This window comes from Chlorocebus sabaeus, chromosome 23, assembly GCF_047675955.1.
Source record: "Chlorocebus sabaeus isolate Y175 chromosome 23, mChlSab1.0.hap1, whole genome shotgun sequence".
In the NCBI taxonomy this organism is placed as follows: Eukaryota; Metazoa; Chordata; class Mammalia; order Primates; family Cercopithecidae; genus Chlorocebus; species Chlorocebus sabaeus.
In genome coordinates, this window is record NC_132926.1 from 44,400,043 (window position 1) to 44,427,400 (window position 27,358).

General features: G+C 41.1%; 1 protein-coding gene across 2 annotated transcripts in view; it reads left to right on the forward strand.

The window, feature by feature from the left end:
• Window positions 1–1,414: 1,414 nt before the first annotated feature.
• KLHL3 (kelch like family member 3) overlaps window positions 1,415–27,358 on the forward strand; it is a 115,688-nt gene continuing 89,744 nt past the window's right edge. Inside the window, exons 1-2 of one of the 2 annotated variants that reach the window (XM_008014548.3) lie at window positions 1,415–2,565; window positions 17,911–18,030. In XM_008014548.3, coding sequence (XP_008012739.1) covers window positions 2,552–2,565; window positions 17,911–18,030 — 134 coding nt within the window. In that variant the 5' untranslated portion in view covers window positions 1,415–2,551. Of the gene's footprint in view, window positions 2,566–17,642; window positions 17,785–17,910; window positions 18,031–27,358 lie in introns of those variants that run through there. The other variant, XM_008014546.3, reaches the window with a different exon arrangement.

Consider the following 27,358-nt stretch of genomic DNA (forward strand, 5'->3'; position numbering starts at 1 on the left):
CTTTTTGCTTAAGATGAGCTTTCTTTTCTAAATGGCATCTTCTGAGTATTCTCTATTCTACTTCCTGTGAATCGTGAGTGGTGAATAAAGTATGAAGGTGTAGTAGTATGGTTTTGACACATACATTATAATGATATCGGTTAGCATGGCAAAAGTGGGTTGCAGGGAAATTTTGTGGGTTTTGATATTGGCTCTTAATAGTTGTATTTTGAAACTTGAATACCCACAACCCTTACATATTTCCTTTTTGGATCTTTTTCTTTCTGTCTGGTGTATTAGATGTGGCATTTCCCCACCTTCCTGTAAGGCGAATATGTAAACGTGGATATGTGCAAAGGAGTCATCTCTTTCTTGTGTCCCTTTTATGAATCACCCAGTTGTCTTCCTGGTGGATGTCTGAACTCTGGCATGGATTCCGAGATTCAATTTCCTTATTTGTGATGTTCAGTTTTTTGTGGTCCCTGTGATTGACCTCAGGAGGAAATATCTGGAGCAGGGCCACAAGGCTGATTAGAGGAGGAAGGGACATAGAGGGAACAAGATAGGAGGGGTATTGTTGTGAAAGGAAGAAGTGAAGATACAGCCCTGTGGGGTGTAAATGAAATTATTTAGGCCTCTTCTCACTTGAGAAAGAGTGAGTTTGAGTAATGGCCTCATCTAAGAGAACGCTGAGGTGCCAGGGAAGGCAATCTTTGAGAATAACCCTGTAGCCAGTTTGAGTTCAGGAGGCTATATAAAGTATTAGTTACTTTTACTTTCTGTCACCCCAGTGTTTCTCTCTTCCTTCTGTGGTTTTAGAGCTTTGTAGTAGTGAAGACATTTATCAGGTTAAAATGATAAGAATGATAGATTTACTAAGCGTCTCTTCATACTTTCACCTACATCATGTTATCCTCCTTGAAGCCCCCTACAAAACATTAGAGCCTAGTGTTTCTTCTTAAACAATCATACAGATTACTCTGAGAAGAAAAACAGACCATTTAAAACATTTGTAGAATCCTGTGATTTTGGAGCTGAAAGGGACTCTAAAGACTGTCTGGTCTGACCCTATATTGTGAATGAGTAGCTGAGCATGAGGTCCAGAGTGTGGAGAACACTACTCAGGAAAGTCACTCACCCAGTGAGAGCCGCAGCAGATTCGGAAAAGCCCAGGAGTGTCTTGAGGGGTCCCAGAAGAGAGATGCTCATAGCTGATTTTTCTGAGTCATTAGGGTAGCTTCTGCACCACTTTTTGCGGCTAATTGCCGCAGTTACCTCTAAGCCTCTGTGGCTAGGATATACAGACTGGCCTCCTGCCTTCCACAAGATTATGTTTTAGTTTGGGAAAGAAGATTTATAAATAATGAATTAGCCAAGACAGTATATTAGGTGTGGGATGACAATACAGGACAGTATAGTTTGTAGCTATTTTGGTGGTGATTGGCTGTCATTGGTGTGATTCGGGAAGTTATGAAGACATGGGATTTTGACTAGCCTCCCAGAAAGACTAAAGGACTGGGATTGGAGAAGCCTTTCCAGGCAGGGAGAGTTAAATTAGTCTAAATAGAAGCTTAGCAGCTGGAGATTACAGGATGTGAAAGATCTTTGGCTGGATATGGGGGTTCAGTGGGAGACTTACTAGTTGGAGCCACAGCTTAAGTTAAATTCCAATATGACAGATTTTAGGAAGATATTTTAGGATTGTGCTAAGATATTTTAGTATTCATTGTGATAGCTGTACTGCAGTAGTCTTTGACCTCTTGGAGTAAAATAGGGTTTGTTTCCGTTTCACCTATTTGTACTACCTCTCTTTTTCGACTAATTTTCCAATTTCTCTCTGTATTCTTTTAATTTCTCTTTGTGTTCTTCTTACTTCTGTCAGGTGCTTTTTCCTTAACTTCTCCCCATCTATCAGACACTCAGAGCTACTATAGAATTTGGGAGGAGGATTTGGAACATAAACTGTGACCTACAAGTGAATTTCCCCAGGTGGATGATAAACTCCACTGCAGGCCACAGAGGGGCCTCCTCATTCCAGCAATCTGGCCAGGCTGACAGACTCATAGCCTATGGGGGCAGGGAAGGGTGTAGGGGCCAGTATTTCTCGGGCTAGTGACGAACTGCCTGATTCTTTGCAGCCTAGACAGAGGAGGCAGGAGCCCCAGGGGCGGGCTAATCGCCTGGGCTGGGGATGCCTGGGCAGATGCAGAGGCAGCTGGAAAGGTGGCAGTGCACCTGGGTCGCTGGAGCTGCCGCCGTTCCTAGGAGACCAAGGAGCAGCAAGCCTGCGGGGGAGGGGGAGCAAGTGGGTTGCTGCTTTTAGCAGCTGAAAGGGCTGCAGGGAGCTCTGGGTAAGACATTTTCTGCTGCTGCTGCTTTTGCGGTAGAAGCTGCTGCGAGTAAGTCAGAGGAAGGAGGATTGAGAAGGGAGGAGGCTTCACTTGCAGCCATGCTGAATCACTGTTGCTGATCAGATCTCCCACTGGTCTGCTGGGAAAATCAAGAACAGAACTAGGATCCCCGGGTGCATGCACACAGTTCAGCGGCTACCACCCTGACTGGGCCTCGCACAATGGAGGGTGAAAGGTATGTATGTATAAGTATGTGCTGTGTTGTGTGTGTATATAAGTAAATGTGTGCTTGCGGTACAGCCACCAGCTTTTGTGTTTGCATTGGCTAGGCAGGGTTGGAAGACCTGGCCACTGATGGATCTCAAAGGGCGGCAGAGCAAGAGCAGGAAAGCCGCTTTCCGAACCACCCATTCCAGGGCTTGAATCTCCAGAGATCTGGCTTCCGCAAAGGCAGGTCTGGGTTTGCTAGGCAGCGGAGCACCCTGAAAGAAGGGACTTCCTGGCTGGTGTTCGGGAATAGTTTCAGCACAGGCTGAATTAGATTGCCTTTCTCAGGCTGTTTCAAGGAGGCGTTTCCCTTTCCTGGCTACTTTCCCGGGGTGTTTTTTCTTTGGTGGGGGGTTTTTGATGTCATAGTGGGGCTGGCCTGACATAGTGTACTTGCATTTTCACGCAGGAGTGCTCGAATCTTCAGCAAGCATGCCATGCTGATGGCTGTGTGTGTGTGTGCGCGCAGGCACGCCGTGTATGCCTGTATACACACACATTCAGGGATGAAGGAGAGAAATCCAGTCAGATGACACTTGCTCTGAACTGAGTTTCATATTTGTATTGAAAAGTTTATGAGTTATACTGGAAGGTCCGTGCTTCCTCCATCAGGGATTTCTTTTGAAATACGAACCAGCAGAAAAGATTTCAAGTACTTTTGTTGAGCTGGATCTAACTAGCCAGGCAGTTAGATCCTGGCAGGCACACACATCTAAATTTTTAAATTGTTATCTGAAGATCTGAATCTTTCATTGTGAAAGTACTCAGTGCAGTGCAGAGGTGACATTCCTCTGTCTATGAAGTAAAATATCTCTTGAGTGCCAACCTCTTCATTCTTTGGTCTGCAGTTGGTAGAGTACAGGGCTTGCCATTTTATCTGAGGAGAGAACACTGCAGGGAGGGGTCCGGCCATGGCAGTGCACCTCTGAGGGGAAGGCTGCTGCTCCAGGTTGCCAGTTTGATGCAGACAGTAACTATCTGGTTAACAATAATAGGCTCAACTAAGTCAACACTAGAGAATCTCTCAATGAACACTTTCCTTTTCATGAGTTGTTGTGACTTCTGCAGTGATGCCATTGAACATCTCTAGACCCTATTAGAACTGGCATGATGGTTGAGTGTCATCTCATTCTTTTGTCTGTAGAGGCCCTGGGAATTGTGTTTCTTGATGACTCTCACAGGAAGAGCCTGGGACTGACTGTGCTGCTGGTGCATCGTCTTTCTGGGTGCCCTTTGTAACAGGAGTTTAGTGTTGAACTGCATGTGGCCTGCTGGGCAGCAGAACATGTGAAGGCTTGTTTCCTAGGTGTGGGGCAGAGGTGAGCAGTGTCTTTGGTCCCCAAAACAGTGTTCCATTGATCTGGTAGGTGGCAGAGAATGGGGCTGATGTGATGAAGGTTTAGAGATTCTGGGCCATGCCTATTTGCTTGATCTGTGGTGTAACTGGGGTTGAGAGATCAGTGTAAGACTACTAGCAGCGGATCAAATGGTTTTGGGCACTGTGTTCCCAGTTCTGTGTTCAGAAATGTAATGAGTCCCTGCCCCTGTCCTGGGGCCTCTCAGCTGGGATGGCTGATGTCTATGGCTTTAGAACACCAGGTTGCACATGTTCTTGTACTTTTCCTCTGCTGAAGGCAGATGGTAGACAAGAAATCCAAACCGAGCAGCTTCCAGTGTTCACCAGGTCACCCAGGTCATACCTTTTGTTCCTGCCTCAAGCCCAGCTTACCATGCCAGGCATTCAAGTCTTCTGAACTCCAACTCCTGTTCCCATTCCCACTGCTCACTCATAAACCTACTAACAATTCTATTGATCTCTTTCATGATCACCCATGCTATACATTACTTCATCTAGCCTCATATCCTTAGCTCCCGGAGTTTCTTTTGCTGGATGTCTTTCCCTTCTAATTTTGCAAAAGTTATCTATCAAGGTTATTCTAAAATTCTACTTTATCTTGGAAACTCAGCTTTTCTAGTCCTAGCTGATGTTCTTCTGAATTCTAATCCCTCTAGTTTGCATCTCATAGTTGGACACTGAATAATAGGCCCATCAGATCTTTTAGTGCTTCTATTTCATATATCTTAGCAGTCCCCAAACTTAGAGACAGGTCCTCAAGGGCAAGGCTAGTACCTTGTACTTCTAAATACGCCCATTGACTACTGTGTGGGTACACAAATAGCAGGTGCTGAATAGTTATTAGCTGATTAACTAATAACCTTTGTGTGAGGCTCTGATAACTAAAAAGAAAGTTGGTGAGAGAAGAGACTGAAGCCTTTGGCCAATAGGTTCATCTTTGGATATCAGCCTTATTATCTTAGCACGGGTAACTGACTCCATGGAATGCTTTGAGGTAGGGGGGAGAACAGAGGGAAGTAGCCTTGTTTTGCAAGTTCCCTGGGAAATTGAGGTCCAGAGAAGCTGAGTGACTTGCCTAGGATCACATGTCCAACCTCCAGAGACTGGAGGGATCCTGAATCTGGTGCTTGTTCCACACTTAACCTGCTGAATCTTAATTGGGGCTGTTTTTAAGCATTACAAAATTTCAACCAAGAGATTGCTAATGAACAGTTTTTTTTTTCTTTGCCATGAGGGTATGAAAATACTTTGTACCTTGAAAGGCTATTAATTAAAAGCATGGGCTTTGGAGTAACTTAGACCTAGTGGTGAATCTACTTTACAGTGTGACCTTGAGTGTGTCACACTCTTTTCAGAACTAATTTTTCTCTTCTGTGTAAAGGGAATAATAACAGTACTTATACTTCATAGAGCTGTTGTGATGATTAAATGATACAATATGTGTAAGGTACCTAGTAAAGTTTTTTAGGTACTGAGTGAGTACTCAGTAGGATGGTAGTTGCTATTATCATTGGTATCCACCTATTGCTATGTTGTAGCCTATACCTCGCTGCTGGGTTACTAACCAAGGCATATTTTAGGACCTCTCTCTGTTTATCATCCAAAGCAGATTATGTAGAACCATTTCCATGAGGAAATGAGGGAGCTTATCAGGCCATCATCTTGCTTCTTCCCTAAAACTATCTCCGTATAGTAAGTTACCCCATAGGGCTTGGCATTTCTTCTTTTGGGTTTCACCAAGATCTGCCTTAATCTTTCTTTTTATAGACAACCTGTGGCATCTAGTTGCCTCAGTGATTTGGAACCATGGGCTGGATACATGTTTGTTCAGGCCAAAATCTCAAGAAGAACTTGTGAATTTGCACTAACTTTTGCTGTATCTTTCTAGATTTCCAGGTCTCTCCTGGAACTTACGATACTAAGTCTTCCCCATTTCCCTCTGTGGGAGAATCACTGTGGCTTGACCAGTCAGACGAAGGTGATTTTGTCTTCTCTTTTGCAAAGGGAAAGGGTCTCTGGCTGTTAGCTATTACAATGATAAATTGTGTCCATGTGAGTGGGTATGTAGAGAAGATAGGTATCACAAATGGCAGTTGTCCTTGCAATTGGGATTTTATTTCAGTTCTGGAAATCAGCCTTGTGGATAGCTTAAAATAAAATTTCAAAATAAATGGTTAGTCAGATTCATAGAGACAGAAAGTAAAATGGTTGCCAGGGGCTGGAGGGAGGGAGGAATGGGGAAGTTATTGTTTAATGGATAGAGAGTTTCAGTTTGGGAAGATGAAAGAATTCTGGAGATGGTGGTGATGGTTGTACAACAGTACGACTGTACTTAAAAATGGTTAAAATTATAAATTTTATATTACATCTATTTTACCACAATTAAAAAAACATTCAGGCCCAGACTGTGGCAGATCTGCAAGAGTTACAGAGCAGCACAACTTTGGAAGAAGCATCATAAAAAGGGGGAGTTAATTGTCTATTTTTCTTAAAATCATGATTATTTTCTTCATCAGAAGCACAGAGATGCCCCTGCTTGAGACGGGCATCATGTACCGGGCACTGTGCTGTGATTTTGTGTGAGGTGTCCTCAGAGGATATTTCTTACTGACTGGTTTTTACGAAGGAGAGCCTGTTCCTGGACCTCAGGGAACTTCTGATCCAAAGGAGCTCATCTATTTACCTTTGATCCAGGAACGACAGATAGAGAATATTTTCTGAGGAGACAAGACTTTGAAAGCCAGTATACTTTAAATGTTGAGTTTTCTAATGTCAGGTTAAATGCTGGCAAGACCCAGGGAAGAGCAAGTGTTGAGCAACCTCGCCTTTTTTCTGTTCCCAGTGGCAAGTCACTTAGTCCTCCCCGAACCTTAGAAGTCAGGGATAGAAAATTCTGTAAAAAGTTTTGGGCATCACTGCTGCCTGAAGCAGATGTGTATGCATTTCAACCATGATAATTGAAACCAAATTTTTCCATTTTGGAAATACTTTTTGGCAAAGTAAAGTTTTCAACTGCAAAAACAAAGTCAGGGAAAGAAACCTCTTGATTTTCCTGCACCCAGATTTGGATTTTTAGGATTTTGCTTGCTAAGTTTTGAATTGGTAAGACAGATCTGGACAAGATAATTTTTGTGTGAGTTTTCCTAAAGCAAGTGCTTTATTTGATGAAATTTGCCATCATCAAACTAACCTTTTTTTTTTTTTTTCATTTTCTGGATGAATGTTCAAACTAGGTTAAACGGAATAGAGCACTAATAAACCGTGTAAAAAATAGATTGAACATGTGCTGCTGGTTTTTTTGTTTTTTTGTTTTTTTCTGAGACAGAGTTTTGCTCTGTCACCCAGACTGGAGTGCAGTGGCGCCATCTCGGCTCACTGCAAGCTCCGCCTCCCAGGTTCATGCCATTCTCCTGCCTCAGCCTCCAGAGTAGCTGGGGCTACAGGCGCCTGCCACCACGCCCAGCTAATTTTTTGTATTTTTAGTAGAGGCGGGGTTTCACCGTGTTAGCCAGGATGGTCTTGATCTCCTGACCTCGTGATCTACCCGTCTTGGCCTCCCAAAGTGCTGGGATTACAGGTGTGAGCCACTGCGCCCAACCCAGATTTTTTTTTTTTCTGTTAAATAAGTTCAATGCCTCTCAGGTCAGAGATCTAACTTTTTATCATTTATGAGGATTTTCAGAGTCTTAGCACAACTTTCCTGGACTTTTCATTTTCATTTATGAAAGTATATCGTAGCCACTATCAAAATCACACACATGCAAGGGCTTAGCTCTCCTATTCAAACTAAACATAAACTTGGCTTCCAAAATGTCACATAATGAGTAGCATGTTTTCTTTTAGTCTTTCTCTCTTCTTGTCTAATTTTATCTGTCTGTGTAAAATGTTTTACATTTTTACATAGCCCATTTAAGAGTTTTCCCCTTGAGTTTTGCAGAAAGTGGTCTGTGACTTGGGGTTTTAGGAATGTGATTAGTAACATACCTGTTCTTGAGCTTGTTTATGAAGGAGCACATTACAGGAATGACAGCAGCTGCTGGTCATCTTTGGTGAATCATGATTGGCTTGTGTGAAGGCCCCAGTGCGTAAACTCCAAGTTCAGTACAATTAATAACACTGACTCCAGTACACACTGCAATTTCCCATAATCAGAAGTGAAGTAGTGCTATATCACAGGTCCTAGGAGATTTAGTCTTTTTTCATTTGGCCTGGTTTGGTCGCACAAAGAAGAACGTCAGAGAGTGGGACATGAGGGGTTGTGCCTCCCTTGGTCTGATGGGCTATGGACATTATCCCGAGTCGGTGGACATTGTTATTAAGAGCCCAGGCCTTGGAGTCAGATAGGCCTGGGTTTCAGTGCCAGTTCTGCACTTACTAGTTATGTGGGACTTTTGGACAAATTTTATCTCTGTACCTTAAGAGATAATACTGCCTACTTCCTAGGGTTGTTCTGAAGATAAAATGAGATAATGGAGGTAAGGTGCTTTAACATACCCTCAACTTTCAGGAAATGTTAACTCAATCTATACCTTAGTAATGCATATGTTCTGCATATCCATGTGGGCTATTACAGGGGTTCAACCTAATGCTATGAACTGAGGTGGCATTGCTGAAAGAGGATGAAGAGTATGGGGCTCTCTGGTAACCTGTGTGTAAATGGTACTTTGTGGTGGCAGGACTGCACCACCAGGTCCTGAATCCTGCTGGCTGGACATCTTCACGAGTCAGGTTCTTCATTAATCCAGAAGTAGCAATCTAAGTTTGGTCATTTTGGTCTTGAACTTTAGGATTGGGATACTTACTAGATCTGCAGTTTGACCAGAGTGCCAGGGGCTCAGAAATCCTATCTGGATAGGGTCCCATTGCTGCCCAGAGTTGGAGAAGCAGAGTCATGCCAATGACCTCATGAGAACCTAAAGTACAATAGTCAACATGTCATCAGTTTATTGATTTACAGTAAAATATTACTGGCAAGATATTCCTGAGGGCCTGCAACCACATTCTGGCTCTCTGAAGGGCAACCATGGGGGAGGCCAAACTGGTCAAAATGCTGCAGAGTAAACTAGGGACTGAGTTATGGCATTGGAGTATTTATAGGCTTCAAGCTCCACCATGGGGATCTGACCTGAGGCTGAACCAGCTGATGACATCTAGTGATTAAATCACTTTCCTAGACAGAGTGAGATGGGTTGGACCGAGGGCTTTCTTCTCTGTCTGATTCGTAGTTTTTGGTTATTCCTTTCTAAATTACACTTTCTTTGTTGAGAGTTTTTAATGCATTCAGCACAGCTTTGCCCTGGCTCAGAGTTGTTTTGCCTTCATTGAGTGGTTTTGCCTCTTTATTCCATCTCATCTCTAGCTTGAACATAATGTGCTTCTGCCTCTTGTATGTGGCTATTATCAGCTCACGACTTCTGAATTTTATTTGCATCTCTTGGAGACCTTTAGAGGTGAAACAGATCATAACCTTTAACAGCATGTCTCAGACTCCCCTTTCCTTCCTTCTACATTCTTGCACACCCAGGATGTTCTGGAGCTCCTCATTTGATTTTTCTTTCTTTTTTTTTTTAACTTTTATTCTAGGTTCAGGGGTACATGTGCAGGTTTGTTATATAGGTAAACTTATGTCACAGAGGTTTGTTGTACAGATTAGTACCTGTCATCACCCAGGTAGCCGATAGTTATTTTTTCTGCTCCTCTTCCTCCACCCACCCTCCATCCTCAAGTAGGCCCTAATGTCTGTTGTTCCCTTCTTTGTGTCCATGAGTTCTCATCATTTGGAGCTCCTCATTTGTTAGATTCCCCCAAACATTGCTGCACAATCAGCCTGCTTGGAGACTCTTCTAGCTCCTGCCTTTCTAGCATGTTTTTTAGTATCCTTTGCTTTCCATTCACTGCTCCATTTTCCTCAGCAATAGAAAGACTCTAAGAATTGACACAGTAAGCAGCAACCCATCTGCCTTTCTTCCCTCTTCTCCAGTTGTTGCTGGCTTTCTCTCACCCCCATCCTCCTGATTCTGTGCCATCAATGCAGGGGACTGGGCTGCCTAAGAAAGTACTCCTGTCTGAATGTGGGGTGGAGGGGTTATGGAGAGGAGGTTAAGGAGGAAAAAGCCATCAGTATTTTAATGAAGGGGAGTAAGGAAAGCTACAGTGGTCAATAGTTAAACCTAATTTACTTATCTATCAATTAATTTACGCAATAGTCATTTATTGAGCACCTATCATGTGACAGAAGCTAAGAATTCAGAGGCAACTAAGACACTGCCTTGGTTCTCATGGAGCTCACAATCTAGAGGGGGCAGCAGTGTGCTGGAGTCAGCACTCACCCACTTGCAAAAGCTGTTTGTTAAATTTTCAGGAATTTTGTGAGCCAATTATTAAATGTTGCCATTATTAACAATTAAATTATGTAACAAAAATTATATTAAAATTGAATGTAATAAAGTACCCCAAACTCATCACTTTCTAATTATTTTTACTATAATCTTCTAGGGCTTTGAGGTTGTGTCTATTGCGTCTTGCTGTAGAAATACTATACAGTGATATAATGGTGTGCTGTTGCACATCTCTTCCCAAATCTCATGTTTGGTGGCATCATGTTGGTAGCTTAAAATCTGCCATGGTGGGAGTATTTACACTCTGGAAATTGGCAAATGTTACAAATCAGGGCTCCTTTCCTCCCAACCAACTATTAAACATTTACCAGCACGCACTGTGTGGGGCAGACAGATAAGTAAGAGGTAATTAGAATACAATACAGAAGGTAGCACAGAGTACTGTGGGAATGCAGAAGAGGGGAAACTAACCTAGTTTCCCACTAGATTTTATCTAATCTAGTGAGTAGTGGAGTAAGAGAGGGAAGGCTTCAGGGAAGAGGCTTGAGGGCTGGTAGGAACTAGCTAGACACAGGGGAGAGTGAGTGGGGAATAGGATAGAACAGTTTTCTAGTCAGACAAAACTTCACAAGGCAGACAGCCTAGTGTATTTTGGCTATTGCAAGTATTTTAGTATTACAGTAATGAGAAGTCTTCAGGGCAATGATGGGATTAAGGGCCAGGCTAGGTCCCTGAGATTTATTTTGAATGCAGTGAGGAATCAGTGAGGCTTCATATAGAACATGCCTTGAACACATTGACACTTTGGAAAGGTCCCTCTGGAGTCTGGGAGGAGGTTATTAGAATAATCCTGGCAAGAAACAATGATGGCCTGGAATGGGGTTGTGGTGGTAGTGAAAGTGAGAAGGAAATGGGGTGCAGGGATATTAACACATAGGATTGATATGATTTATGGCTGTATGTGAGGAGTGAGAGAGAGAAAGGGAGGAAGATATCAAGGATAACACCCCAGTTTTTGACTTGGATAGGTGGTTGGGTGGTTGGTTATGCCTCTGAGATAGAGAATACAGAAAGAGTAGCAGGCTTAAGGGAGGGTAGGGAACTTAAATTTTGACTAAGTATGAGTTACCTGTGTAAAATCTAGGGGACTCAAATAAGACATTGGATATGTGGATCTTGAATTTAGAGGATAGAGGAGGGCAGGAAAGAAGGCTTTGGAAGGTGTGGTGCTGAAAGAGGGCCTAATTTTTAGAGCTTATATATTTTTATCTATAACTTTTATAATTACTATTTTATGTATATTTATTTATAGTTTAAATAATATACATATTTAAACTCTGAAGTTTTTTTATATTTTTATATTTTTTTATATTTTCATATTTAGCCTCTGAAGGCCAACTCTATTTTCATTAAAAAATAAAAGTGTTGGTCAGACTATCCCCTTCTGCTCTATCATCTAACTCTTGTAAAGACAAGTGAAGGCTTTTCAGGTAGAGTTCAGATGACAAATATGTAATGAGGACCTACTGTGGGCATGGCCTCATGCTGGGCAGGCTAAGCTATACAGAGTCCTCAGACACATGTTCCTTGCCCTCCAGGTATGTTGAATCTAGTGTGAGGCAGGTAGATAGTTGGATTAGTACCATGAAGAAGTAATCAGGCACAAGGCAGAATTCTATGTGCCAGCTGAGTTACAAGCCAGAAATACTACAGGAATTCAGAGAAGGAAGAGCTCATTTAGAACTGATGTATCCCAAGGGCTTCATAGAGGAGGCAAAGCTTAATTGGTCCTCAAATAACAGGTATTTAGATTATGATACAGGGAAAGAGAAGGGAAATCTAGGTGTCTGCAGTGAATAGTTCATCTGCTTGGCACATAATAGGTACTTAGTAAATATTTGAGTAAACGAGAGAGGTGAGACTGGCATTTAGGTTCAGTCCAGGTCAAGGAAGTCCTTGAATACTAGGCAAGAATCATGACTTTATCCTGTAGACTGATGATTTTTCAGCTGTTTAGCTATAGAGTCCTTTGAAAGGAAATTTTATTTGGACACTCAACATATAGAACAAATGGAGGCAGAGGGCTGTGACTGAAGCTTCAGCTCATAAACCTCGTAGCCCCTGAAGAGACCTGTGTGCAGTGAGGATCTGAAAGTCATGGTCAGATGACATTTTAGAAGGATGAATTTGGCAATGGTGTGCAGGAAGTACTTGGAGGGAGAGTATCTAGAGTGGGAAACAGCAGGTGGGAGGCCACTGTAACAGTCTAAGTCAAGGGAAAAGAGAAGCTGAAAGCCCAGGAAAGAAGGGCCAACTATGTCTATTCTTATGGCCATGAAGCTTGACTGTCTCACATGTATATCTTCTTGAATGGGGTCAGTGGGTATCTGTGAGTGTGAGGTAAGTTGGAACCAATTTGGACACCCTTTCTGTGGACTGTTGAAGGAATCATCCACTGCAGTGGGTTCATCATGGCACCAGTAGTGGTTCATATAAGCAAGTTTACTAGTAACAGGCCAGTGTGGAAATTAATTAAAGTATTGAGCCAGGTATCTGATGCTTTGACAAAGTTGACTAGATTTATGTGTTCTGATTGTGCTGCAGCTTATTTAGAAAATAGCTTAGATGATCATTTCTGTATATTTCTACAGCAAAGAGCAAAGATTCTGTCTGGCCCATACTTTCTCACTACATCTACGATTGTTGACCCATTTGAATCTTAAATATGGCTGCTCAACTTGAATGTTGCTGGAACCCTGGACAGTGGGAAACAGATGAAAGTTCCTTTGGTTAGCAGCTTGAGCTGCAGGTCTGGTGGGAGGGGCACATGTGAATTAACATTGACTATGGTTTTTAGTAGAATCTGGGGCCAGTTTTTGCTCTTGGTGAAATCAACCATTTTATGCTTAGAGTAAGGGCATTTACTGTGAAATGCTTTTCAACAGAAAACATCTTGTGGCTGAGTCTGCCTGGAAAATTGTGTGTGTGCGTGTGTGTGATTTTGGTTGGGTCTGGGTAGGGTGAAAAGTATGGTATTAGACTTGAACAAGATAGTGGGAATATACCTTAGTGTGGTCTGTGTTTCACAGGCGAGGAGAGGGGATCCTCTAGCCTTATTTGGGAACAAGAACTGAGAATTCTTGGGATTAGGACTTGATAGCGTGGGGATGGGGCAATCTATTGAGGGTTAAGCAGTTAAGATCTGGTATGAATGGAGGGAAAAAGGTTTAGGGGATGAAATGGTAAGATCTAGCAACTCTGTTCTTGGGCATGTGACCTTAGGTTGAGAAATATGTATATGTATGTGCATTTGTGTACATGCGTGAACTATATTGCTGGAGGGTATAGGTTATGAGCTTCAAGTATAGGATACCTAAACTCAGATCCCATCTCTACCACTTACTATTTGTACAATCTCGTAAATATTTTTTTGAACGTCTCTGGGCCCTCAGATGTTCTTTTCTTAATTTCTTGTTCTCTGGAAGGTTAATGAATTGCCAAGAAGCTTGTACCTTTCAGAGACCAGGGACTCAGAATCTCTTCCAAACTCCCTGTGTCTTTTCACGGAGGAGCAGGGGAAGAAAGGAACTTTGGGTTCCTTGAGATGTCAAGCCTTGCCCGTGCATCAAGGGTGGAAAGGGCTCTGAATGGATTTGGGGAAACCGGTATCTTTCCCTAGCCAGCCCTGTGGTCATCAGCAAGTCACTTGCTCTTTCAGGGAGGCTCTAGTGTGAATTATATTTTGTTGAACATTGATCCTCTGATAATAGGCAATCTGTGTTTGAGACCTTTTTGTAAACACAACATTGTATTAACAAGGATACATCGTTATTGGACCATTTTGGAAAATGCAAAGAGCAACACACCAGAAGAGTGAGATTTCCTGCTCCCTAGCCACACTGGAGATTGTGTCAGTGCTTCTAAAATGGCTCTTTTTAGTTTATACCTGTTCCATATCTTTGAAGTGAAGCTAATAATATCTGTTCACTAGGCTTTTCTGTGCTTTAATCTTGCTAATTCCCTGTCAAGAACCTTCAGTGGTTCCCTGATCCATACCAAATTATGCTTTCTCATCCTGGCTTTTAAGTCTCTCCACAGTTTGAAGACAATATTTATAATGAATACTTATAGAGTATTTTCCAGTTTGTAGATTTATCCCAAGGATGCAAGTATGGTTTAGTATTAGAAAATATATGTGTCATTCATCACATTACAAGATTAAAGGAGAAAACCCATATGAACATCTCATTAGATACACAAAGACGTTCGATAAAATTTAGCATAACTTTATGACTTAAAAACTCTTAATAAAAATAGAAGGGAATTTTCTTAATCTGAAAAAAAACATTTACAAAAATCCTGTAACGAACATACATAATGGGGGAACATTAGAAACATCTTTAAAAGCAGGGATATGACAATACTACTCATTAGCATCCTTTCTGTTTGACATTGTGTGACCATCCTAGCCAGTGCAAACTTTTTTCAAAAAAGAAATTAGAGGCCTAAGAATTTGATAGGAGAAAAATCTCTGGCATTATATGCAGATAATATGACTGTCTACATAGGACACCTAATTTATGTTCAAATAGTTAGGAATAATAGGAACATTGACAATGGCTGGATATATGATCAATTTGCAAAAATCAATTGCATTTTATAAACCATAACAATCAGAGAACATAATTTAAAAATACATCATTTCTATTACAAAAGAGCAATAAAAACCATAAAGTACTTAGGAATAAATCTAATCAAACGTGTAAGGTCTTCATACAGGAAAATCTAAAAGTTTGAGTGACATTAAAGAAGACTTAAATAAATGGAGAGATATCCTGTGTTCATGGATAGGAGGGCATAGTATCAGAAAAATGATGGTTCTATCCAAATTGATCTGTAAGTTCAATGCAGTTTTTGTCAAAATCCCACTCAAGTTCTTTACGGAATTTGACAAGCTAGTCAAGACACTTCTCAAAAATAATAATAGGATTGGGAATTTCCCTGTCAGATATCAGACCTTATTATAAAGCTACAGAAATCATGTGGTACTGGTACAGAGACAGACAAACTGACCAGTGGAATAGGTTAGTAAGTCAAGAAATAAATCTCTTTATATCTGGAACTTTAATATATGACCTAAGATGGCATGAAAGATGCATGAGAAAAATAAAAAGTTTTAAATACATCGAATTTATGGAGAAAATGAGATCCCTATGTCATATCCTGACATAAATATCGGTATCAGGACCTGGCACAGTGGCTCACGCCTGTAATCGCAGCACTTTGGGAGGCTGAAGTGAGCAGATCACTTGAGGCCAGGAGTTTGAGAACAGTCTGAGCAATATGGTGAAACTCCCCATCTCTACTAAAAATACAAAAATTAGCCAGGTGTGGTGGTGCACACCTGTAATCCCAGCTACTTGAGAAGCTAAGGCACGAGAATCACTTGAACCCAGGAGGCGGAGGTTGAGCTGAGATCTGCACTCCAGTCTGGATATCAGAGTGAAACTATCTCAAAAAAAGAGAAAAAATCAGTATCAGATGAAATAAGGGCTTAAATACTAAAAGCAAAAATGTTAAACCTTTAGTAGAACATAGCAGATAATGTTTTTCTAGCTTTGTAGTAAAGAAAGACACCATAAAATAAATTATGCTTATGGAATTTCTCATCTTTTGAAGAAATTTTTCATCTTTGCTGGTTGCTTCCCCTTCTGATCACATTTTCTGGCTTGAGACTTTCTTTACCTGCTTTAAACACACAACTCTAAGCATCTTCCTTTGTGCACATCTTCCTCTGCTCAGCTAACTTCCTTGTACACAGAATCCAGACAGTCCCAAAGTTCAGATATTCATGGCTTACATTTGCATGATGAACTGACGGTGGGGAAGGGAGTCAAAAGAGGAGTCTGTTATGGTCAGACAAGCTGTGGGTCTGCCACGCTGGTTGTATTTGAATGTTCCAGTAGTTACGAATTCCAGTGTGAGATCTATAGGGATTCTCAGGCCTCTGAAATATACTCTCAATCATAGAAGCCTCTTTCTCTAGCCAGTCTGCAAAGTTAAGTGGTAGCATGGATAGAGGCTCACTAGGGAAAATCAAAGGAGAGTACCATCATTGTCCTAGAGTAGGAGTGAACTATGGGTCCCCGAATCTACACAAGTGGAGAAGGTTCTGTTTTCCTAGTAGCAAAGCAAAGCTTCACCTGGTTCAAACAGGTAACTCCAAGGTCTCACACTTGACCTGGGAGCTGAATGGTTTCACCAATTTGGGGAGAAACACCTTTCCTTGCTCATTCTTTTGATTCCTTTTTTCTAGCTTCCATAAGGTTGAAAGATGTTGCTCAGGAGTTGTTGGGTAACTAGCTGGCACCCCACAGGGATTTGAATTATTTTGTCTTTCTCTTTCACTTTTTTTAAGAGACAGAGTTTTGCTCTGTTGCCCAGTCTGGGGTGCAATGGCATGAAACTCCTGGGCTCAAGCAGTCCTCCTACTTCAACTTCCTGAGTAGCTGGGATTACAGGCATGAGCCACCATACCCTTGTCTCTTGATTTCAGTAGAGAAGGCATTGAGATTATGGTTGACTCTTGCTAGATTTTACTTACTCAGTTAGTCTACACAGATAGCCTTTCTTTCCATAATACTTATAATCCTTTTTCTTTCTATGGGATTACAGTTTCCCAAAAGCTTTTGCTGTTGTTCCACTGCTTCTTGGAGTGTAGCCAATGTGATTTTTTTAAAGCACAGATTTGTTTACCTGCTTTCTGTCCTAATTCTCTGTTTAAAACCCTTTGATGGCTTCTCATTATTTCAGAAAGAAATCCAAACTTCTTAACTTTGCTTATATGACACTTAAAAGCTGCTCAGTCTTCTAGTTTTTTCTCTTGATAGTCCCTCTTGTGCTCTCCTCTAGTTTTACTGAACTGCCAGTACTTTGAACACACTTTGTGCTTTTTCTCCTCCAGGTCTATGTGTATACTGTTTCCTCTGCCTGGAATAATCTTCTTTCTCTTTACCTGGCTTGTTTCTGTTCTTTCTTCAGGTCTCAGATTCTAGGAAGCTTTCCATCAACCTGTCATCACTGGGACGAGTTGGCCATCCCCTGTGCTTCTATAGCTTCTATCAAATCATAATACTTAAGATGTGATGTTTAAATGTTTACTTGGCGTTCTCCTCTACTGAACTCTAAGCTTTGTGAGGGTAGTGACGGTGGCTTTGTCTATTGTTTTGTTTCCCTTAAATCTAAAAGTGTGCCTGGCACATAGTAGCATCCAGTAAATGCCTGTTTAATGAACAAACAAACCTGTGAAGTGAGTGATAGAGTGCTTAGTCCCCTTCAATTTTCAGGATGGAGAGATGGAGAATGAGGACCTCACACAAAATCACACAGTACTTGGTGGAAGAAGCTGAACTATGACTTACCTTCCCTCAGAGGAATGCACTTTGCATTGGAAGATACGAAGAAATTCCCAGTACATTGTCTTTCATACTGGGTCTGTGTGAGAACAGGCTGATAGATGCCTCTGGTGGGTGGGTAAATGCATGAGCTTTTGGCAGTTGGATGAACGGGTTTACCAATGAGTGATTCTCTTTCCCTCCCTCTTCCTTCCTGTTCACAGCATCAAGCTGAGCTCCCAGACACTGATACAGGCTGGAGATGATGAGAAGAACCAGAGGACGATCACTGTCAACCCTGCCCATATGGGGAAAGCATTCAAGGTTATGAATGAACTGCGGAGGTACTTTTTCTATCTTGTCTATGCCCTTGCAGAAGGAACTTGCCCATGAGCTTCATCAAGGACTAAGAATAGAAGTCAGAATATGACCACTTAGGGAATTCTGACTCTTTCCACCCACTCTCAGTCACTTGGTTTCCCCTTTCTTTCTTTCTGTCTCTCTCTCTCTCTCTTTTTTTTTTTTTTTTTTTTTGAGATGGAGTCTCACTCTATCACCCAGGCTGGAATGCAGGTGACGTGATCTTGGCTCACTGCAACCTCTGCCTCCCGGGTTCAAGCAATTCCCCTGCCTCAGCCTCCCGAGTAGCTGGGATTATAGGTGCATGCCACCATGCCCAGCTAATTTTTGTATTTTTAGTAGAGATGGGGTTTCGCCATGTTGGTCAGGCTGGTCTCGAACTCCTGACCTTGTGATCCACCTGCTTCAGCCTCCCAAAGTGCTGGGATTACAGTTGTGAGCCACTGCGCCTGGCAGGTTTCCCCTTTCAAACTCTGCTTGAGAAAGACTGACTTTGCCAGAAAACTGTCTTTCCTTTGTATGTATTTAACACCTATCATTTTAATTATTAATCACAGGGGAAAAATCCTTTATGGTTATAGCAAGTCTGTTCATAAACTTGATTTCTAACAGAACGAGCTACTTGGAAACCAGTAATAGAATGATTGCAACACCCACACACAATTGCAGATTAAAGACTGGATGTCATGTATTTTCTTCTAGTTTCACTCTCTCTTTCACTGGTCTGAACTTAGGTTGGCAAGACAACCACATGGGTGGAAGAATACCTGGCTCCTTAAATGTAAAGAGAGAAATGAAATGTGAATATACTCATCCTCTCTGAGCTAATAGTGAGGGGTACACGGGCTGTTTGTAAGGCCAATATGCATGTTTGACAAGCTTGTTGTAAGGCAGGTTCAGAGCGCTGAACATGTGTTTCTGTACATGTTTTCCTGTACAAAGCCTGTGCACATGATCTCTTCTTTACCAGAGAGCTCAGAAGCTTCCTTTGCCCATGCAATTATTTACTGCATACTTCATCCTGTTATGAGGTGTAATTGTTTATTTCATCTTTTCTGTGTAGCTCATGAACTCTCTGAAGGCAGAGGCAACTTTTGAGTAATTTTTATCTCTAGCACCTGGCACTTCATAGGAGCTTCTATTGATTCACCAAAGATGCCCAGAGGCACTGGCTAGGCCCTAGAATGGGTCAGTGGGGTACAAAGTAAAAAATAGAAATAGGTGAATGAAAATAATCCTTCTGTAGTACAAATAGGTATTATGATGGCGGAATGCATCCACTGCCTGACAGGTGGTAAGTATGCAATAATTATTTGTTTCTTAAAGAGGGCCACAGAAGCAAGTATGACAGGTGGGAACTTTGGAGAAGAGGGTTGATGCTTGAGCTGAATTTTGAATGACAAATAAGAGTTAGACAAATGAAGGGTAGTGGGGATAGGGAGAAGCCTTCCAGGCAGAGAAAATGGCCCATAGCCAAAGAAGTGTGTGTTGAGTGGGGAGTTGAACTACTTTTAAACAAAAGTTCTACCTGATTCTATGTTTGTTTTCTTATTTCTCCTTTCTACAGGGCCTAGTCTTTGGCATTAATAACCACGTTAAATTAAATTTGCCTTATGCTCCACTGCTCAATTTTTATTAGGCCTCCTGCCAGATTTCCTGGAAGCTCTGCCCATAGCTGTCTTAGGCATCGGGCTGTGCTGATGTCCATGCTTATGGGCATGGTTCTCTTGTTAACTGAAGAATTTGTCTTGTGTTCCCTAGACACTATTGAAATTCCTCATTTAGTTATTTTGGGTATGCTTGTGCCCTTTGTCTGATTGAGGAGTCTTTCACCAGGCCTTATTTTGCCTGGTATTATAGTCAACTCCAGTGATGGCTGAAAGGGAGAATTTAGGAATAGATATGTACACAAGATTCCCTGCACCCTTGCTTTCTATTACTAGCATCTTTTCTTTGTTTGTTTGTTTTGTTTTGTTTTTTAAAGAGACAGAGTCTTGGTCTGTCACTTAGGCTGGAGTGCAAGACCAAGACCAAGACCTGTAGCTAAGACCAAGATTACAGTAGTTCAATGTATAGAACTTACAGATAAGTCAATTTAGTAACTTTGCATTTTGGCTTTGGTTTTTGGCTATGTTGCTTAAAAAGGTTTATGGGTTTTGATGGGTGCCTGCCCACCTCCGTTCCCATCTGACCTGGAGTATTTAAATTGGCTGTAAGTCTTTTGGCTCTAAGTCCTTGGCCATAGGGGTCCCACCAAGGGACAAGATGGACCTGGGGCAGGCAGGCCCACTACCCTGGCAAAGAGATAGGACAGAATGAAGGTTTGGCCATCAATGCTGCCCCTGGCAGATCTTGTCTAAAAGGGTGAGAATGTAAATTAAAAATATAATTCTAAGCCCCGCAGTGGACTGGAACAGACCATCCCTTGGCCAAGGGGACCCCTGAGTAACTTTGAAAATGGAGTTCTCAGCCATGATGGGATGGGAGGGTGGTCAGACCCCCTCCCTTGGTGACCGTGATTAAGCTTTCCTCCCTAAGGTTCTAACAAAAAAGACCCCACCACTGATATAAACAAACTTTCTGACACTGTCCTTCCTTTTTCACCTGATAAGAGACCACCTACCACAGGAGTGGTTCTGGCTAGTCTTCTTTGAGAATGTGCAGTAAGGGGTTTCACGGCCTCTGCTTCACTTTTTAACGTCAGAGGACTGAAAACTCCGCCCTCTGATCACCTCAGTTTTTGAACTTGGAGAGCAAGAACCTCAATTGCACATGTGTATGTTTCTCCTTTCATAAATATTCATGGCTCCTTCAATAGCTTATTGAATATGTGTATTTGGCCACCTTGATCAGCATAAATTCCTGTTTCTTTTGCCACTCTCTCAGTATCTTGTTTCTGACTTCTGACTGGAGGCTGTGCTTCCCAGCCTGTCAGAATAGCCACCCTGCAGGCCATAACCTTTAAAAGAAATAAAGTTTCCTCTTCTTTTAAACAAACAAACAAATGAACAAACAAACATGTGCCTTAGTTGGGCATGGGAGTTTGTGACTGGAATCCCAGCTTTGCAGGAGGATCACTGGAGCCCAGAAATTTAAGGCCAGCCTGGGCAACATAGTGAGACCCATCTCATTAAAAAAAATGAAATTTACATCTCATCCTAACTTAACACTATATTGAACACATTTTTCTGTGTCTTTAACTGTTCTACAATATTAAGTGGATCAATGATATTCTATTTTTGATTTATTTTTTTAAAAACAGTTCCCTATTATTAGATGTCTAGGTTTTCCTGGTTCCTCATATAAATAACCCCTGCTATGGTTGTCTTTGTAGCCGTATAACGTAGTGGTTACAAACATAGACTCTGGTTTCAAATCTTAGCTCTAGTACTTATTGTGTGACCCTAGCCAAGTTAATTAATCTCTCTGATCTCACTTTTGTCAACTATAAAATGAGGCTAATAAGAGTACCAGTCTTGCTGGCTTGTTAAGAAGATTAATGAATAAAGTGCTTAAAAACAGTGACAACACATATATTACTGTTGTTGAATACTTGTGCACATTCTTGATTATTTGTATAGAAGAGAAGTAGAATTGCTGATTTGAACAGCCTGTAGAATAATAATAATAATAATAATATTCCTTAGATACTGTTGTGAGATCCTGGCACATAATGAATATTCTGTAAGCATTAGCTATGATGATGATGATGATGATGATGTGCTAAGCACTGTGCTAGGTTCAGGAATATCACAGGAGATAAGAGGACCAAAATCTTGCCCTTAATGAAGCTTGTATTCACATGTTGTTGAAAGGCTACATCAAATTCCAAGGTAATTAAATGGCTAACTTCTGAAAACTAGAGTGGAAAGGGGAGGCAGGGAGGAAGGGGGTCTGCATTGATACTTTATTGATCTGAGTGAGTTTAATGGGAACTAGAGAGAGGCTGGGTATACTTATGGAGGTCTGGGCTAAAGCATCTTGCCATCCAGGGGTTAAGCTAATAAAATGTTACATGATATTCCAGGGATCTGGGATTCTTTCTTGCGTTGCTTTCACATTCCCTTCCCTTAATTTTAAGCTATTTGAGTTAAAGCACACATGTTATTTGCAATTTGAATCACAAATTCATGAGTTTCCTATTCTTTTTACCTCCATGGTAGAGAATGGCTGTTGGCATAGTAACTGCCAAGCCTTCTTCCTCCTTTTGCACTTCGTTGCTCTGCTGTGGCCAGACCGCAGCTGCTGCTTCTGAGTGGCAGAGCTCTAGTGACTCTTACTCCTGACTTACCATCCAGCCAGCAAACGGGACTGTGGGCCTTCTTAGAATAGCACATCCTAACCAGGCCTGAAAAGAAGAGGGCAGAGAGAATGGAACAACCAATGGGTAGAATCCACATGCAGTCTTTCTTTTCTCATTTTGACAATTTTAATCTCCCATTTCACCATTGCAAACAGTTCTCTGCTCTCATTTTTTTTTGATGATCTGTCACTATGCTTTTATTATTGTTATGAACCATCTTAGCATATTGCTTTCTGTTTTTCTTTTGGTAACAGCTTTATCAAGACATAATTCGGATGCCATACAATTTACCTGTTTAAAGTATACAGTTTAATGGCTTTTAGTTTATTCACAGAGTTGTGCAAGCACAATCTTAGAATATTTTCATCACCCTAAATAGAAACCCTGTATTCTTTAGCAGTCATCCTCTCCATAGTTTACCCTGTCCTTACCACCACTCCCCATCAGCCCTAAGCAATCACTAGTCTACTTTATGTCTCTATAGATGTGCCTGTTTTAAAAATCATACAATATATAGCCTTTTGTATCTGGCTTCTTTCATTTAGCATAATGCATTTAAGGTTCATTCATGTTGTAGCATGTCTCAGTACACCATTCCTTTTTATTGCAGAATAATATTTCATTGTATAGATATATCATATTTGACTTTTGGCTATTATAACTAATGCTGTTATGAACATTCATGTACAAGTTTTTATGTGGATGTATGTTTCTGTTTCTCTTAGGTATATGTCTGAGAGTGGGATTATTGGGTCATATGACAACTTTAATCTTTGGAGGAACTGCCAAACTGTTTGCAGAGCAGCTGCACCATTTTACATTTCCATCAGCAGTGAAACTTCTAATTTCTCCACATCTTCTCTGACACTTGTTATTGTTTGTGCTTTTGATTATAGCCATTCTAATGAGTGTAAGGTGATGTCTTGTTGTGGTTTTGATTTGCATTTCTCTGATTGTTGATGATGTTGAGCATCTTTTCATGAGCTCTTTGGCTATTTCTATATCTTATTTGGAGAAATGTTTATTCAAATCTCTTGTTCATTTTCAATTAGGTTATTTTTCTGTTTATTATTGAGTTGTAACAGTTTGAGTTCTTCACATATTCTAGATACAAGCTAATTATCAGGTAGATGATTTGCAAAAAATTGTTTCTCATTCTATGGATTGTCTTTTCATTATCCTGATGGCATCCTTTGAAGCACAAGTGTTTTAAATTTGGATACCTAATTTATCAGTTTCTTTTATTGTTTGTGCTTTTGGTGTCATATCTAAGAAACCATTGCCTTATTTGGAGTCATGAAGATTTACCCCTGTGTTTTCTTCTAAGAGTTTTTATAGTTTTAGCTCTTACTTTTAGATCTATGAGCCATTTTAAGTAAATTTTTGTATATGGCGTGAGGTAGGGATCCAATTTCATTATTTTGCATATGGCTATCCAGTTGTCCCAGCACCATTTGTTGAAAAGACTATTTTTTCCCAGTTGAATGATCTTTCCACCTTGTCAAAAATCAATTGAACATAAATATGAGGTTTATTTCTGGACTCTCAATTTTATTTTATTGATCTATATAGCTATCCTATACTAGACCACACTGTCATATTTTTTGAGATGGGGTTTCACTATGTTGTCCAGGCTGGTCTTGAACTCCTGGGCTCAAGTAATCCTCCTGCTGCAGCGTCCTGAGCATCTAGGATTATAGGCATGTACCACTACACCCAGCTACGCACTGTCTTTTTTTTTTTTTTGCTGGTTATTCCTCCCTTCAACCTCTTAACCATCTCACACGTCTGAATTCCAGAACCATGTAATCACTTGCCTGCTTGGTAACCTTACTTACACATCCAGTGGGCAGCTCAAACTTAACATGTTCAAAACTTAACCTCTAATCTTAAATGAAATATTATATGGAAAAAAGAAGATATGGAGGAATAGTGAAGCAGACAATTGAAAAAAAACAATTTTTAAAAATATAATTTTTTTCAAAATATGAAAAGTTAACATTTGCTAAATATTTATTATTAGCACTATGCATTACCTGATTTACAGCACATCTTAATTCCGTGACACTCTGGGGGCATTGTATACTTGGCTACACTAGAGAGTGGGGAGGCAGAGGTTTGAGAGGCTTGAACTCAGGTAAGTTTGATTTGAGAGCCTGAGCTCCTTCCTAACAGCTACACTGTACTTTTCCACAAATGGCAAAGTGTCTAGTCCTACTTTTCTCTCCTCAAGATGGAGTAGTGATAGCTGAGAAAAAAGGATCCCATAGGATCCCAGGTAAGTTGAATAGGAGTGCTTGTGAGCCATGCAGTGCTTTAGAGCTACTACTTCCCTCTTCCATGTAGCACGTATACATAAAGATGTCTCCAGTGTGCAGACAGACTTCCCCACCCCCAGGGAAAGCCCATCTTAAGTATTTGGCAAGTTTCTTTTGGCCAATTTCCCAGGTTAGAATTTCTCTGGCCTTAAGATACACTTTCCACCCATCAGAACTGCTGTCATTTATTTGCTTAACTGGATTCTCCATCTTTATTCTTCATTCCCTTGTGTTTCTTTCCCATTTGTTCGAAAATTGTCAGCCTCCCTGGGTTTGTGCAAGATAACACACCCTGACATTGTTTGTTCAGCTCCTAGCACTGAACATTTGTTCAGCATTTCTGACTCTTCTCTGCCAACAGTTTTCTTATTAGTTACCAAAAAATATAACCGATTACTCTATTTTTTTATTTTTTTAGACAGAGTCTTGCTCTGTCACCCAGGCTGGAGTGTAGTAGCATGATCTTGGCCCTCTGCAACCTCTGCCTCCTGGGTTTCAAGCGATTCTCATGCCTCAGCCTCCCTAGTAACTGGGATTACAGGCATCTGCCACCAAACTGGGCTAATTTTTTTTTTCTTTTTTTTTTTGTATTTTTAGTAGAGATGGGGTCTCAGCATGTTGGCAAGGCTAATCTCAAACTCCTGACCTCAAGTGATCTGCCCACCTCAGGCTCTCAAAATGTGGTTACTCTTAAATAGCAGTGATAATTCAATTTTCTTCCTAAAATTGTTAATATAAGTAAAAATGTCCAAAATGAGTCTATTCATGTTGGAAATACATTTTTAGAGTAAAATTTAATGAGACTAAAAGGCCGTTTTCAGATGGCACCTGTAATCCCATTCGGACCCCATGATATGTGTCCCAAAGGCAGCTAAAACAGGTGAGAAACTGGGGTGAGCTTATTTGCCCATGGTCTCATAGCTAGTTAGGGGCAGAGCCAGTTCTGTTCCTGGTTGCACTGGTTTATCCTGATATAGTTGGTGATTAGGGTCTGCTGTCCATTGTAGGGTAAGGTCTCAATCCCCCGGTTTTGCCTCTTGCTGCCAAAGATCTCACCCTTCCAGAAAGCCTCCTTAACGATACCTTATTCTACTTCCTGACCACTTCTCCCTGTTGAGCTAACCTGTCTTCTGTCTTTTCTCATTCTGAGTGTCAGCCAATCATGAGGCATTGAGGTACTGTGGAAAAACTACTGTATCTGGAGTAAGGAGAATTGGATTCAAGACTTAGGCTTCTGTGGCTTTGGGCATCTTTTCACCTCTCTGAATTTCATAGACCAGATGATCTCTAACAGCATTTGCAGCTCCAGCCTTCTCAGGCCTTGTGATTCTATTTCTCTGATATGTGAACCTAAACAAATATCTTAGTAGTTGACAGTGACTTAATGTGCTACACCAGAGATAGCAAATATGTAGCTTTTGTTCCATCTGTCAACCATGGCAGACTCATTAATTGGCCTCAACATTCTCACACAGAATCTAGTCATGACCTCAGCCCTCTCAAACCAGGGTAGCGTGCCAAGTAACCACTACCAGTAGCTTACAGTTGAAGTGGGTTTGTCCTCCTTGTCTTTCCTCCTCTCTCCAGTGCTTTAATCTCAAGGAGGAATGAGTGGTGATCAGGATACCACTCAAGTTAAGAGCATGGGTTCTGGGCTTCAGCTGCCTTCATTTAAATCCCGTTTCCACTGTTCCTTTTCTGTGTGACCTTGGGAAAATTACTTCTCTGGACCTCAGTTTCTTCACTTGTAATATAGGCATAACAATTAGCCCTATCTCATGGGGTTGTAGAGAGGATTAAAAGAAGTAATATGTGTAAAAAAGTGCTTAGAACAGTGCCTGGCACATGTAACTCAATAAATATTAACTATTATATTGTTAACAGTCATAAGAGCTTAGGAGAGTGATGAAGGAAAAATTCTTGGGTTGATGGAAGCTCGTGGCACCCTATCAATCTCTAAAGTAGTCAGATCTCCATTCTGTCTATGAATGTGGATTGATTACATTTCATTCATTAATTTATTTATTCAGTAAAAATTTAGGGTCTAATATGTGCTAGGTATGCAGCCAGGTGTCTAGGATATGACATTAAATAAGACAAGTCCCTTTCTGAGTTCAGTGGGGGTGACAAACAGAAAGGTAATTACAGTATTTTTAATAATTTCAGTGATTGGAGTTTGCACAGGGTCTTTAGGGAGCACTGTGTTTGCAGGCAGAGTCTTCTTGTTGAAAGTGTTAAATCTGGGTGGAAAGAGAAATACCTAAGGCTGGCTTGCCTCTTACTGGTGTTACATATACAGTGGATCCCGTGGGGAATTGTTAGTACTTGGTCTTGCTGGTGATACACTCAGTGGTATGCTCACGTTCCTCAGCATTCATTCAGTCACTCGAATGATAGCCCCAAGCTTTTGCCACTGTTCCCTGAGCCACTAAACCCCTAATTCTTAATCTGAGCTGATGGAATTGGGGAACGGAGAGGTGAAGATAAATGAAGCGGCCCAGAATTTACAGCCAGAGAGTAGTTGGATCTCTCCATGGACCTTAGGAAAGCATGAATGTCAGGTTTCTCAGGGACTTGGAAAAGTCAATGAATCCACCCGCCTCTTTAACTCAAGACAGAGCGAGTCCCTGTGACAGCTTTGTATAGTGATAGTGTGAAATCTGGGTGGGAGAAAAAAATACCCTTGTAAGA